Source organism: Alligator sinensis, unplaced genomic scaffold (assembly GCF_000455745.1).
Source record: "Alligator sinensis unplaced genomic scaffold, ASM45574v1 scaffold919_1, whole genome shotgun sequence".
Taxonomy (NCBI): domain Eukaryota; kingdom Metazoa; phylum Chordata; order Crocodylia; family Alligatoridae; genus Alligator; species Alligator sinensis.
Genome location: NW_005842191.1, coordinates 1726628 through 1743151, shown reverse-complemented (window position 1 = coordinate 1743151; position 16524 = coordinate 1726628). Strand labels below are relative to the sequence as shown.

The 16524-nt window shown below is 43.5% G+C and overlaps 1 protein-coding gene across 1 annotated transcript in view; it reads right to left on the bottom strand.

The window, feature by feature from the left end:
* GPATCH8 (G-patch domain containing 8) overlaps positions 1 to 11942 on the bottom strand; it is a 60274-nt gene extending 48332 nt beyond the window's left edge. Inside the window, exon 1 of the mRNA XM_025207294.1 lies at positions 11882 to 11942. Coding sequence (XP_025063079.1) covers positions 11882 to 11884 — 3 coding nt within the window. The 5' untranslated portion in view covers positions 11885 to 11942. The remainder of the gene's footprint in view (positions 1 to 11881) is intronic.
* Between the last annotated feature and the right edge of the window lie 4582 nt (positions 11943 to 16524).

Here is a 16524-nt window from a genome sequence, read left to right as displayed (position 1 = left end):
GAGGCACTTAAGGCAAGGGATGTAGTTGTCATGGGTGATCTAAATTACCCGGACATCTGCTGGGAGGAGCAGTCAGTCAGATCACACACGGAGGTTCCTGGCTGACACACAGGACCTCCACTTAACCCAAGAGGTGCACAGTCCTACCAGGGGGAATGCCCTGCTGGACTTGGTCCTGGCCACAGGCAACAACCCAGTGATGGGACTCCAGGTCCTCGACCACCTGGGAGATAGTGATCATCACTTGCTGGAATTCACCATCCAGCGCAGGGTGTCAAGGGCCTGCAGCAAGGCAGTAGCCTTAGACTTTGAGAGGGCCAACTTCAATGAGCTGAGATTAGTGGGGGAGGCACTAGGGTCCTGGAGAGTAGGGGAACTGGGTGCCCAAGATGAGCGGTCGTTCCTTAAAGAGACGATACACAGAGCCCAAGGGGTGACAATCCCAACAAGAAGCAAAGGGGGCAAGAGTGCCCAAAACCCCGCTTGGCTCACCAAGGGCATTCATGAATGCCTGACTGCCAGAAAGGAGGCGTACACCCAGTGGAAGGGAGGGGCTATCACCAAAGAGGAGTATACCTCCACCACTCGGGTCTGTAGGGGGGCTGTTAAGAAAGCTAAGGCAGATACGGAACTAGGGCTAGCATCAAGGATCAAAGATAACAAAGAGTCCTTTTTTTGAATACACAGGGAGAATGAAGAAGGCCCCAAGTAATGTGGGGCCCCTGCAGGATATGCTTGGCAATCTGGTGGTCTCACCAGAGGAGAAAGCAGACCTCTTTAATAATTTCTTTGCCTCTATTTTCTTGTGCAGGGATCAGGACTCCCCAACTGAGATTCAGGACGGACTTGGGGGAAACTCCGCCAAGCCTAGGGTCAGGGAGAACCAAGTTAGAGAACTTCTGAAGGGGCTGGACGTGTTCAAATCAGCAGGTCCAGATGCTCTCCACCCCAGGGTGTTGAGGGAATTGGCAGGGGTTATCACGGGGCTCCTGGCACGGCTTTACAAGCACTTGTGGTGCTCTGGCCAGGTGCCGGATGACTGGAAGAGGGCCAATGTGGTCTCCATCTTTAAAAAGGGAAGAGGGAGGACCTGGGTAACTCTCAAGGGCAACCAGCACGGTTTCATTAGGGGCAGGTCCTGTCAGACCAACTTGATTGCCTTCTACGATCAGGTCACAAAATCACTGGACACAGGTGTTGCAATGGATGTAGTCTTTCTGGACTTCAGGAAGGCCTTTGACACTGTCTCCCACCCCATTCTCATTAAAAAGCTAGGTGACTGTGGCATTGATGCCTACACAGTCAGATGGATTGCAAATTGGCTGAGGGGTCGTACTCAGAGTGGTGGTGGACAGGTCATTTTCGACCTGGAGGGAAGTGAACAGTGGGGTCCCCCAGGGCTCGGTCCTCAGGCCCGCACTGTTCAATTTCTTTATTAGCGACTTGGACGACGGGGTGAAGAGCAGCCTGTTTAAATTTGCAGACGACACCAAGATTTGGGGTGAGGTGGGCATGCTAGAAGTGAAGGAAAGATTACAGCAGGACCTGGACAGGTTACAGGGGTGGGCAAATGAAAATAGGATGGGATTCAATACTGACAAGTGCAGGGTGCTGCACTTGGGCAGCAAGAACCAGCAACAGATATATAGGTTGGGGAACTCCCTTCTCGAAAGCACAGGGGCAGAAAGAGATCCTGTAGTCATTATTGACTCCAAGATGAAGATGAACATGGGCCGACAATGCGAGAACACAGAGAGTAGGGCTAACCGTACCTTGTCCTGCATCCACAGATGCATCACAAGCAGGGCCAAGGAGGTGATCCTCCCCCTCTATGCGACACTGATCAGGCCGCAGCTGGAGTACTGCATCCAGTTCTGGGCACCACGCTTCAGGAGGGATGTGGACAGCATTGAGAGGGTCCAAAGGAGGGCCACTTGCATGATCCAAGGACATCAGGGCTACGGGACCTTAACCTGTTCATCAGGGCTATGAGGAGAGGCTACGGGATCTTAACCTGTTCAGCCTTCGCAAGAGAAGGCTGAGGGGGGACCTGGTGGCCGTCTCTAAACTTACTGGGGGGGGGGACCAGCGGGGTTTGGGAGAGACCTTGTTCCCCCGAGCACCTCCCAGAGTAACAAGAAATAACAGCCATAAGTTGCTAGAGCGTAGGTTTAAACTAGACATCCGAGGGCACTACTTCACAGTCAGGGCAGCTAGGATCTGGAATGAACTTCCAAGGGAAGTGGTGATGGCTCCTACCCTGGGGGTCTTTAAGAGGAAGCTAAACGTTTACCTGGCTGGGGTCATTTGAGCCCAGTTCTCTCTCCTGCCCAGGGCAGGGGGTCAGACTAGAAGATCTACAAGGTACCTTCCAACCCTACATCTATGAATCAGCCCCCTTGCTGTTGCTTTCCCCTCTGTAGCAATGTGGGGGGGGAGGGGAGGGCGGGCAGGATTTAGAATAACCCTCAGATAACTGGATTCTATACCTGGAATACCTGGAAAACTGTACCAAACTTAGAGAATTGTCCACACACAAAATCTAATTATGGTTCATATTAAAATTCAAAGTCATCTCGGATTTGAGTAAATACGATATTTAATACTTGATTCGATAAACAGGACAAAAATCAAGTCTGATGGAAACTTAACTAAGCTGGTACAATTACCTTTGTCTATATTAGGTAGGGTTCAGGAATTTCAAACAGCTATTTAAAATAGAGGTGCACTGATATATAGGTCTGATATCGGATTGGCATCAATATAAAGAAAATTGTCTGCATTGGAAATCGGCCTTATACGGCCAATAATTTGGCCAATAAATGGCCTGTGCATGTGCACAGCCGCAGCGCAGCACATAGGCAGCGAGGAGCACAGCCCAGCAGCATGGAGAGCTGTGGAGTCTGTTGTGGTAGAAGGGGAGGGAAGGGGCATGGGTGGGACAGATCAAGGCCACTGTGGTGAGGGAGGAGTAGAGCTGGGGCAAGTACTGCCCAGCGGGAGAGGAGCGGGGACAGAGCTGCGGCTCATCCAGGGGACATAGGGAGGGGGAGGGCAGCTCCTGCATGTCACTCATCCGGCAGCTCTTGCTACTGTTCCTACCACTCATCCGGGAGGGCATGGGGGGGGTGGCAGCGTGTGCCCTTGGATCTGCTTGGGGCAGGGAGGGCCAGGAAAAGTCCCGCACACCCTGTCCCACCCAACCCCATGAAGATCTGGGGGCACACACCCGCCTCCCGCCCTTCTGGACGAGCGGTGGGAGCCACCGGATGAGCAAGCAAGCACCAGATGAGCCACCAGACAAGTGGCGCGCAGTGGCAGGAGATGCCCCCATCCCCGGACAAGCCGCCGCTCTGTCCCGTGTCCCCGCCACTCCGCCTTGACTGGGCAGCACCTGCCCCAGCCTCCCTCACTGCAGGGGCCTTGATCTGCCCCCCCACGACCCTTCCATCATGACAGACTTACCAGCTGCAGGGCTGGTATAGGAAATCAGATCGGTATCAGCTGATATGCCTCCTTAAAAAATCATCTATTGGTAGCAGCCCCAAAAATCTCTATCGATGCACCCCTAATTTAAAATGACCCCGTGTTATTTCACTTAAAGTACGTAAAAACAGATTATAAGAAACATGGCTGGAAAAAAACAATGCAAGTTTAAAAAACATCCCAGGAAAACTAAAATGAATCTATGTATAGTTTTATCACTAAAGTTTGCATTTACCAGTCTTGAGCCCTGTTGGTAAAACCCTGAATTTATACCGGTCACATTAAAACACTTCCCTGAACAGCAAAAGTCCACTACTGAATTTGCCCCTCCAATACAATGCCCAAATAGACACTGCAGTCCTTGCACCAGTACAAACAGTCCTTCTCCAATACCCAAAATACCCTGTCCAGCAACTGGCCATACTGATCACCCTTTTATGGATAGCTACTGAGGATACAAGTTGACTGGAAACCTCTTCCCACGTGCCCTTTAAAATTCCCCTTCATATTTTGGAGATACCTCTCCTGCTACAATATTCCTTTCAATCCTGGTGGAAAATATAGAGTAATAGCAACTTCTCTTAAGGGAAGCAAGGATTTTTGTGGGTGGTATCTTTTATTGGACCAACTACATGATTGGGATAAAGTTAGACAAGCTTTCAAATGCAAAAACTCTGTCAGGTCTGAGAGAAGATGACAATATGACTAAGCTAATCAGCAATGGCACTTTAAATGGTCCCTTTTTATTTTGTTTTGGCTTCACTACTGCCTGAAGTTTTAAGATGAAAATCCTGATTTACTTTGTCTTACAAAGTAAACAATCCTCAAATCACTATCCACTCAGCAGATAAAGTGTATTACAGCCAAGAAAATTATTATTAGAAAAAATACATCAATTGATGTTACAGTGTAACATCAAAAAGTGTTCTTAATATCTCCTTTACTTGTACAGTTCCACAATACACTCTTGTAATGACCTTTATGCCTGGTTATTCAAAGTCAGCAATATTTCCACTTCCCTTTTTTATTCTGCAGGTAACACCTTGTCCCATTTACCCTTTAAATATGATACAAAACACAAAAATCCAGCAACAATAAGAATATTTGGCTCACTGAAATCCATCCCACCCATGAGGCCATCTCCTGCAGCTTTTTAATCAATCATCTTGCACCTGTTCTGATGACAGTGAGCTCTTTTCTTGCTTCTGTGCAGGTATCCAGCATATGGCTTCATGATCCAGGGAAGCAAAAGACAGGTAATAGCCCTGAAAGTCATAAATGCACTGCAACATGATCAATGTCAAATGGGCCAATTCAAGGAAAAAAAAAATCTATTTGTAAGTTTTCAAGAAGCCCCATATTCTTGGAATTGAAAGTACCATGCACCTTTCCTGACCAGAGCTAGCGTCTGAAGTTCAGGCATCAGCTGTGGTCAAGGTAAGATTTTATCCTCTAATGAAAATCGCTAGATAAAAGCCATGTACTGTACACTGCACAACTAGCCAACATGACCTCTCCCTTGCAGACCTGGAAAAATGTGCCATAGGCAACAGAAAAGAGATTTATATTCTGAACCATCTGTAGGGCACAAATCAACAGCCCAACTACTTTGGGTTGGTAAAAGAGCTTCAGTCTACATACCTTTCCTCCTCTGCTCTGCCTGCCAAGACATTTAAAAATGTGGTTTATTAAGGGTTCAATCTGAAATACAATTACTTTCAAAAAGAACACCCTGAGTACTGAAAGCTTTGGCAGCTCTGTCCCGTATCCCCGCCACTCCGCCTTGACTGGGCAGCACCTGCCCCAGCCTCCCTCACTGCAGGGGCCTTGATCTGCCCCCCCACGACCCTTCCATCATGACAGACTTACCAGCTGCAGGGCTGGTATAGGAAATCAGATCGGTATCAGCTGATATGCCTCCTTAAAAAATCATCTATTGGTAGCAGCCCCAAAAATCTCTATCGATGCACCCCTAATTTAAAATGACCCCGTGTTATTTCACTTAAAGTACGTAAAAACAGATTATAAGAAACATGGCTGGAAAAAAACAATGCAAGTTTAAAAAACATCCCAGGAAAACTAAAATGAATCTATGTATAGTTTTATCACTAAAGTTTGCATTTACCAGTCTTGAGCCCTGTTGGTAAAACCCTGAATTTATACCGGTCACATTAAAACACTTCCCTGAACAGCAAAAGTCCACTACTGAATTTGCCCCTCCAATACAATGCCCAAATAGACACTGCAGTCCTTGCACCAGTACAAACAGTCCTTCTCCAATACCCAAAATACCCTGTCCAGCAACTGGCCATACTGATCACCCTTTTATGGATAGCTACTGAGGATACAAGTTGACTGGAAACCTCTTCCCACGTGCCCTTTAAAATTCCCCTTCATATTTTGGAGATACCTCTCCTGCTACAATATTCCTTTCAATCCTGGTGGAAAATATAGAGTAATAGCAACTTCTCTTAAGGGAAGCAAGGATTTTTGTGGGTGGTATCTTTTATTGGACCAACTACATGATTGGGATAAAGTTAGACAAGCTTTCAAATGCAAAAACTCTGTCAGGTCTGAGAGAAGATGACAATATGACTAAGCTAATCAGCAATGGCACTTTAAATGGTCCCTTTTTATTTTGTTTTGGCTTCACTACTGCCTGAAGTTTTAAGATGAAAATCCTGATTTACTTTGTCTTACAAAGTAAACAATCCTCAAATCACTATCCACTCAGCAGATAAAGTGTATTACAGCCAAGAAAATTATTATTAGAAAAAATACATCAATTGATGTTACAGTGTAACATCAAAAAGTGTTCTTAATATCTCCTTTACTTGTACAGTTCCACAATACACTCTTGTAATGACCTTTATGCCTGGTTATTCAAAGTCAGCAATATTTCCACTTCCCTTTTTTATTCTGCAGGTAACACCTTGTCCCATTTACCCTTTAAATATGATACAAAACACAAAAATCCAGCAACAATAAGAATATTTGGCTCACTGAAATCCATCCCACCCATGAGGCCATCTCCTGCAGCTTTTTAATCAATCATCTTGCACCTGTTCTGATGACAGTGAGCTCTTTTCTTGCTTCTGTGCAGGTATCCAGCATATGGCTTCATGATCCAGGGAAGCAAAAGACAGGTAATAGCCCTGAAAGTCATAAATGCACTGCAACATGATCAATGTCAAATGGGCCAATTCAAGGAAAAAAAAAATCTATTTGTAAGTTTTCAAGAAGCCCCATATTCTTGGAATTGAAAGTACCATGCACCTTTCCTGACCAGAGCTAGCGTCTGAAGTTCAGGCATCAGCTGTGGTCAAGGTAAGATTTTATCCTCTAATGAAAATCGCTAGATAAAAGCCATGTACTGTACACTGCACAACTAGCCAACATGACCTCTCCCTTGCAGACCTGGAAAAATGTGCCATAGGCAACAGAAAAGAGATTTATATTCTGAACCATCTGTAGGGCACAAATCAACAGCCCAACTACTTTGGGTTGGTAAAAGAGCTTCAGTCTACATACCTTTCCTCCTCTGCTCTGCCTGCCAAGACATTTAAAAATGTGGTTTATTAAGGGTTCAATCTGAAATACAATTACTTTCAAAAAGAACACCCTGAGTACTGAAAGCTTTGTAACTGTACTTTCCTACACTTCAGAATGTCTTTCCTTCCCACCAGCTGTTTGAAAGACCTGTAGGAACAGGACAAAACACTAAATATACATAAAACTGTCAAACACGTTAAGCAAACAAACCAGCAGATAAGGAGGCGGCAACTCAAAGAAAAAAGAATATTCCCTCTAATTTCAGCTGTGATAACCCCAACTGTTATCTGCTTATTCTACAACTACTTTACAAAATTATACCTCAGCCTGATTTTTTTTTAAATGATGGTGGTCTTTTTAAAATCAAGCTTTAAATGGAGAAGGTCCTGAGCATCACTTTGAGCTTCTGAACACCTGCATACTTGCACTTAAATTATGAGGCTCTTGAGCCTGGCATTTGAGAGAGTAGAAGTAGCATTGTTTGCCTCTGCTTCACAGCTAAGGAGTAGGGTTGAGTACTTTCCCTATTGACTTTGGGGGTAGGGTGGGCAGCAAAATCAATCTCAGTCTGTTTTACATTTCTAAGATCTTTCAGCACGACTCATACATGTGGTGCTTGTGTTATATTTATATTTCTGTTTTTACTGTTGTTCTTAAGGCGCTAGATTAGGGAGAGACAGCAAATAGTTTAACACTAAATCCTTAACACAAACACATACTTTTAATTAAACCATAAGTAATTATTGTAGTAAATCCCATTTGTGACAAATTGGAAAAGAGTAAACATTAATTGACTATATTTAATTTGAATTCCCTCTACATCTTCTATGGACTCGCACTGCATCTAAGGATACTCTCTTTTTTCACAGTGCCCAAATCATTAACCAATTAAAACCTTCCCTGTAAATGAATGGCTAGCCACAAAATTAAGTTGGGGATAAAAATCTGCTCATAGTAACCAAATTCTAAACTTGCTCTTATTAAAAGAAAATGGCTGACCTGGAATTCTAGATTAAAATCCTGGGCCTGTTACAGCCAGCAAAATTCCCATCTACTTCAAGGCCAGGATTTCACCCCAGTCAAATCAATCCTGAATCCACTGACCAAAGTGTCCCCTCTCTCTCTCTCTGTTCTTCTCTACTCTGGTACTTTCTCCCAGCTACCTCATCTGTAAGATACTCTGTATGACCATGGCAACTTCTGCTTTTTAAAATAAGTTAAAGATTTCATGATGCCTTCTTTCAAATGCTTATTTCAGTCCTGAAGTACCAAAACAGAAGTTTCTATTTAAACAGCATTTCTTTTGGTCTATATATCCATCTTCACTGTCCACAGAGTCAGATACAAAGTTTTTCATACACTAGTGTACTGAAACTCCATTTATTCTGTTACTTGAAGCAGAATACAGGAAATATGTCAATGTGTAAACATTTCATATTATAAACCATTAATACAATTAATAGTTTCCTAACCATATATTTCCTATGTTTCTTTTTTGTTTAAAAAGCAAGAGTCTCCAAGAGCCAACCAGAAGTTCACACTTCCTATCATTAGCCAATATTCAGATAACAATAACCAGAATTCTTGGTTACCCAAGTGTCATACATCCCTTCCTCTAATCTCCCCCTGGCTTAATTTCAGCACACATTGTTTTGCAAAGCATTAGGCCCTGAAGTCCTTATGCACTTAAGTCTGCAGGTGTTATGAAACCAAAACACAAAAGCATCTCATGAAAGCCTCCTTTCAAGCAAGATTTGTAAACTCTTCATCCTCTGTACTGGGAACTGTTAACAGCCCCTCCACCCAAGGAATCCCATTGTATCTAACCCCCACAATTATTCAAGTTAATGTAATGACTCCTTTATATTTACATAATAAAGACTGTACAGTCATTGAGAAATAAAGGTCCCTGTTCCCATTGCTGCATTTGTAAGATCCAAGTTATTATGGTAGCTAAATCCCAATAAAGTAGATAAGAGATTTAAAAATAGTGAGTGAAGAATTAGGTCCAGTCCAGGTCAGCAGCAACAACAACTGCTGCAATGAAGTGGCTGTGTGGTAATCTATGTGAAGTGAATTTGTTGAGCAACACCCATTTATGAGTGGACCCATTTTAGCTGACTGCCAAAGGGTACATCTCTGCCCCTCGTTCACAGCTGCAGCAGGCATTTAAATACATCAACTGATGCAGCTCCACTGAACAATGGAGCCTTTGCATACTACCATGTAGGTAGGAGGCAAAACCAGAGAATCTACTGACACCCAAACACCAAGAGATTTGCAGAATCTTTAAGAAATATCTTGATCACTACAATGGAAAAAATCCCCCCCTCCATCTCTCTCTCTCTCTCTCTCTCTCACAGACTATGTGCATGTCCAACACTAGACCAGGCTTCTGGGCTCTAGATTTGCTTCTAAGAATCACTTAAAGCATAATGAACTGAATGGATGACATAGATCTGTCACTTAGAATTCTTTATCAATTACGCCAGAAGTATCAGGCTACTTCTGTAATAATAAACTGCATTGTTCTTTATAACTCACCTGAACATGCATTATACTTAACTGTCAAGTATCTAGAATGTGTCCAAATAATGCACATTTAACTAACAAAGATTACTTCAATAAAGGACCTTTTGAAATAAAACATGCGCAATGTAAGTTCTTTAAAATTACCATATTTACTTAAATACAAGAGGGGGGGTTTCTCCCACTTGTCATACAGAAACAAAGACTCTTATCTTACATTCACATGGAAACCACTCTTACATTAAGGAAACCACTTTAAATACATTGTCTATCTTTGAACCGCTGCCAAAAGCAGCATGTTCTCTGTAATGGAAACTAACCATGATGTCAATTACATGCACCCAACAGTGAGCATGACTATAAAACACATGGCCCATACTAGGCAAACATGCTGACACAAACCTACCCAAGAATAGGTTAGTGCAACCCAGCTGAATAAGGTATTTGCCAATGCACATTAAGTGCAGTCCCCTTCAGCACTAACACTTTTTAAAGTCATGATGAGCCACTACGCTGCATACATTTTGACTCCCCTCTTCACTCCCACAGCTAAGCTGTGCCTTTCTTTCATATTTCCAATTATTATTTCTTCACCAGCCTTAAATGGCTGGTAAACATTACCAAATGGGGCCCCAAACAGTTCACCCAGAATCCCTGTCACCCACCCCCCAAGCCTGTCGCATATGATTAGTGTGACCCTGCCCTTAATGAGTTGAAGCCAGACCAGAACCTCTTCTGCATACCGATTTCTGGATGATCCCAAGACTTATGACTGCAACCGGGTGTTCTTGTCATAAGTGGAGACTAATTAATACACTAATTAATACACTCGGGGGGGGGTTGGAATGCGCACACATACTGAACAGTGCTGAGCTGTAGGGTCACCATGGCCTGAAATGCTGCTGACTGCTGTGAGACAGCCCAATGAGCCTTTTGATATATATATATAAGTAGGTGCCAAAGCACTAGTTAAAAGTGTGTTTATGGAGTACCTCTACTAAAACTAGCAACAGTTTAATAAAGGGTAACATGCATCAATACTGAGTAAACAAAAGCTATGGATACAAAATGCACTTACTGCTGCTGTTTATTTCAAGGTCAGTTTTTTCAAATTTGTTCCTTACTTCCATGTGGTCAGGGAGAGCAGGGTTGGACAGTAAGAAGGGGAAGAGAAGGGGCTACAGGGAAAAGTTGTGGGGCAGGGGAGGTAGAAGGCAAAGGAGCTACCCCCCCCCCCCCCCCGATTTATTTTCCCTGCTGCACCAGTGGGAGTGGAACAAATTCAAGACAAACCTCCAAAAATTAGATTCAATAACTGGAAAATTTGATCAAATTTATAAAATGTCCTTATATACAACCTAATTATGGGAGGGTTGTTTTATGTTCAAGTAAATACTGTAAATATGTTATGATCAGGGATCCCGGTTTTCCATTTGCAGTGGAAAAACACAGAAAAAACACGGATTTTCTCCTTTAAAAGGAGTTGTGCTGCCCTGCTACCCCCAGGTGGAAATGGGGCACCTTGCCTTGGCAGCACAGCTGGCTCAGGGCTCCCAGCAGTAGTGGCAGCAGCATCAAGTCTCACTGCCTTGCTCCACCCTCCCACCCACTGGGCCTTGGAGGCTCCCAGGGGGAAGGCAGCAGGGCAAGTGAGCAGCCCACATCCTCACCTGCCCCCCATGGGCTCCGCTCAGCTCCCCTCCAGCCATACCATTCATGGGGCAGAGTGGGGGCTGGGCTCTGCTCTGGCCAGGGTAGCTGGGGCTCAGACACAGCAGCACAGAGCAAACAGGATACAGCCCACAGGTCTGGTAGCCCTGACAGCTGGCAGCCCCCTCCACCAGGGCTGGGGGAGGGGAGCGGGGCAAGGGGGCTGCAGGTCAGGAGTGACAGACATCAACAGGGCTGTGGGCTGGGAGTGAGGGGTGCCAACAGGGCTGGAGATGGGGGGGCTGTGGCTTGGAAGTGAGGGGCGCCAGCAAGGGCAGAGGCAAGGCACTGACATATCAGGGGTGCTCAGCACCACAAAGCAGTGGGGTGGACAGCCACAGCTGGACCCATGTCCCAGTGAGCAAAGGGGGCAGGGGGAGCGCCGATTTTCCATGATTAAAAGAAAATCAATCAGAGAATTAAGGATGGGTTGTTTTTTTTTTTTTTTTAATCAGAGAATTTGGGATTTTTAAACAGAAAAAATCAGGATCCCTGGTTATGACTTTAACCTGTTACATCTAGTCTTTAAACAGTTTCTCATATTAATAAAAATCCTTAACAACCCCCACCCCAAAACACAATGTAAACTATGAAAGCAACACACCATTTCAGAATTTGTTCAAGTTCAACTCAATCAGGACTCGTAGTAGAGGTGATATATTTTCCAACAAGACCGACCAACAAGATTTTTGCAAAAAAAAAAAAAAAAACCACCCTTAATTCATGTTTAACTGGACTTTTAGTCATTATTCAACAACAGAAGTCACATTTACACTTTTCTTATTAATGAGAAAAATCAAATTGACAATGCAAGGATGAAAAAGAATCATACCTGAAGAGAACCTGGGAAGAAATGCTGATCATAAATAAGCCATTTTGACACTGAGTCTGATAGTATGAAGAGAATCAGATGCAAGTAGTTAGATACTAACTGTTCCATATACCTGTTAAATTAAGATACCAATTCTGTAAGGTATTTTTGGAATTACTTAGCATGTACCCAAGTACCTTACTAAACTAGATCCTAGCAATGCAACACAGTAGAGAAAATGCTGCTGAGGAAGTGAGAGAGTACTGGTGTTCTACAAACTGCAATGGTTTGTTCACATAGAATCACTGGAGGAAGAAAAAAAAATGTCCAGAACCTTCCCTGCAAAAAAGCCTTGCCAGGGTCCATTATATTTTCCTAAGTGCACTGGAGAGGGATACCAGGGTACCCTATTAATCTACATCACAATATCTATAAGTGGAGTGCCAGGGGAAAGAAATGTATGTTTTGCAGCTTTCCATTTTAGAAGATAGTGTCAAAGAAAACACAGCACAATGGCAGATTAACAGCAAACTAACACATTCTAGTGTACAGTTTAAGTGGAGGTTGTCTAACATTTAATTAAACGGAAAAAAGGCTAAAATTGCCATAAAGTCCTTCACATCCTTATGGCTGCCAAAATGATCACAAGCACTCAATTAACCAAATCTACCCATTACTTCCAAAAATATCCTCATGAATCAGGTTGTAAGACAGTATGAGCCAAAGAGCATGTTAATACTAAGAAAATAAGTAACTACTGAAAAAGCTAATTTTCCCTAATGCAAAGCTAGATTACATTTTGAGATAGCTAGATTGTCCTTCCCTCCAGACCCCTAGATCTGCGCTTGAAAGCATGCAGCTAAGTGGGGTTGGCACACTGCACTCCATGACAAAGAAGCATGCTTAATGCGGAAGAAATATTTGGAGATTTTAGCAAGCCTCTAATGAGCACTACTGAGCAACTGCAAACGGCAATTTGCAGAGATGAACACCATTCAATGCATTTCTGACTGAAATATGCTTGAAAAAGGTTGGCAGTTAAAAACAAAAACAATCCATTGAGTTCACCATGATTAGTCAGCTTTATGACACAGAGGCAAATCCTACAGGTTTTGTAATTTCTTTGCAGCATCCATATTGTTTGCCAAGTACAAGCTGGCTTTTATTTACAAAAATGACTGTCTGCAAATGTTCTGGATTGCTGCAACTATATGCAGATCTTATCCAGTAAACAAAGCCATTATCATTCAACCTCTGGATGGGACACTTCCCAGATGTCGATAATACAGGATGTGGGGTCAGTGTTCTATACATATGTCCAAGAGATGCCTCAAACACTCATGAGGAAAGGAAAGTTTAGAAGAGGGTTTTCTGGAACATTCATTATCCACTCAAAGTAATAGTAGAAATAAAAATTAAACTCAATCTATGAAGGTAATTTTGAGCAATCCATTAGAATTACACTTGGGTATTCCTAGAAGCTGAGTAGCTTCTGGTGTGATTTATAACAATGCAGTACAAAGGAAGCACTGCCAAGATTCTACAGAGACCTGGAAATATTTTGTTAGTCTCCTAGAACAAAACAGAATCTCTTTTCCCATTAGTCTCCTGAAGTCATGTGAATTAACCACATAGCTTAGTTTGCCCTTGTCTAACAACAGAAAAAAAACAAAACCTGATGTAAAGGCAAAACCTAAGGTTCTCATACTCCCCAGACGTTTAATACACTGCTGATTTACAACAGAAACAAATCAATGTACAAGCAATGATAATGCATAGCTACATCTGTTTGAACAAAAATCATTAAAAAAAAAAAAGTCTGAAGTCAGCTTTTTGTGAAAGCAGCAAACATCACAAATTTTTGATTACGTGGATATACAGTAATTACAGTTTGAGTGTGCTTAAAATTTAGGAGGATTTTCTTTTCAATCCAACAAAAGCAACCACTTAAGATTCATACGCAAATCGAGTTCCATTTTTTATTCAGCACCATTTTGCAATTACCTTTTAAGGTGCTTATGACACTTCTGAAATATGTAATATACAATACTATATAATATTAATTAAGTGCACTTTAAATGGATTAAAACCATTCCATTAAGACAGTTCTTAAGGAGTAGGCAATAGGAAATCATCAAATTCCAAAGGCATCAGAGTACTAAGACCAATGCTAGTCAAGATTTTCAAGGCAAACCTTACCTTATTGGCACACTTGCACATACAATGACACTACAAGCAAGTACATTACCTGTGGTGCAGGAGGCAGCACACATGGAAGACACTAAGCATATCTCCATATGGTGCTGCCTGGCACCATGATTGAGCAATATGGACTAACGCACGTGAACAAGAAACACAGTCATGCATAAAGTGAGGACATCTGTAAGATGGAAAGCAGCGACTGAACTAGAGTTAGGGGTCAGTCTGAACAACCCACCAAAATAATTCCTCGTACAATATGTCAAAAAAGGTAAAGATAATCCATGGATAAGCAGCAGGGGTGTGCAAAACAGGCTGTATTTGATTCGGATTCCGCCCAAATTGGGGGCAGTGATTCAATTTGTCGATTTGGATCGCTGACCCAATTCTATTCGGCCGAATCTGAAGATTTGATGCTGATTCAGAGAATCGATGATTCGGCCACAGATACAACTTTATATGTTTTTTCTACATACCTCGAGGTGCCAGGTGTGGCTCATGAACACTGCAATGGTGGGACGGACGAAGCACCCCACAGGAGCGTGGGACACACACACACACACACACCCACCCACCCACCAGCAGACCTGGAAGTGGATCAGAAGTACATGTGGGTCCACCGCCAAGTGCGGGGGGATGTCCCCTGCACAATTGGCTGCAGGGGGACCCCAGGTGGCCCCCCCCCGGATCCAAGAGGCACCAGTTGCTGAGCCAGGGGGCAGGTGTGCCCCGCACGTTCCTGGAAGCGGACCATAAGTGCTTCTGGTCCACTTCTGGGTCCCCCACTGAGTGCACTGGGACCCCCCCCCATGCTTCCATGGGACGCTCCATCCACCCCACCATCTCAGCATTCAGAAACCACCTGGTACCTTGAGGTACGTAGAAAAAACATTTAAAGCTGTGTCTATGTCTGAATCATCGAATCTCTCCGAACTGATTCAGAGGGTTCCAATTCAATTCAGAGAGATTAAAGAGTTTCCCGATTCAATTTGGAGATTTGGCCACCGAAGCAAGTCATATCTCCACCAAATCAGATCAGTGACAAGCTTCACATAGCCCTAATAAGCAGTTATAAGGAGGTACTTTATCTCCTTTTCCAAAGGGAAACCATGAATTTTTCATCTTCCAGGGGCTTCATACCACAACTGGAGGTTTATCTAATAAAAGAAACACTTCAGTCAAGTACGGTGGTACTGGGCTCAAAATAAGGGTAAGTGGGTGAAAGTTAAGGGACTGGAATATGCATGAAGTCGTATGATATGATTTAATGATCCCTTTTGACCTTAAAGTCTAGGTCTTTCTGAGTTCCACATGGACTGAATTAGGATTGGCTGCTCAGAAAACCACTTGGAGATGAAAAGCACTGTTAGTTTTAATTTGTCAGTCCAAACTCATGGGGAAAAAAAACTGAGACACAAATATAGTTTAAGAGTAATCAATCCTCTTTATCAGATTCACTCTTAATGTTCTACAATCCATCCGCATAATGAAGTTCTAACTTTCTGTTATCTTCCAAAATTGAAATTCAAATACCACTAAAAGAAAGCATCTAATCTCCAAGGCATATTAAAGCAACTGCCTTTAAATTGCCTGGTGTGGCTTTTTAGAACCCCTATGATGGGCCATATTCCCATATATGGAAATTGCTCCTTCACCAGTCAATTAGTAACTAAAAAACAAGAAATTCAGTTCTGATTTTTCTGAGTGTTTACTCAAGGTCAGACTATCTTTTGTAAAGTGGGGACAGTAAGTACACAAATATGATCTATACCAACACTGTGCAACCTGCAGGTCCAGGACTCCCATCTAGCTGCCACCACTACTCCACTGCTCCTTCTGCTGCTGCAGTGGTCTCTGGGCTTCCCCTCCCTCCTCAGGCTTCTGCTTCCTGCCCCTGACCATGGGGGTGGTGCAGCCTGGGAAGTTCATGCAGCCTAGGCATTAGAGGGATGGCCTGGTGGGGGAAGGGAGGCGGGGTGTCTTGGAAATCCATGCAGCAAGGGAGGGGACTATGCAGTTTGCAACCCAAGGGATGTGCAGCCCTTAGCCATTCAGAAGTTGGACAGCCCTAATCTACACAGTGTTAGAGACACCTAAAAACCCTCCACAGAGCAGCACTAGATTTCTGAGATACAGAAGGGCCAACAAGAGAACATGCCACAAGGAGGAAGGCTGCTTCTGTCACACTCCTGTCCCATAAGCAGTCTTGACCTGTTCAAGAAGGGACTTGGGGGGGG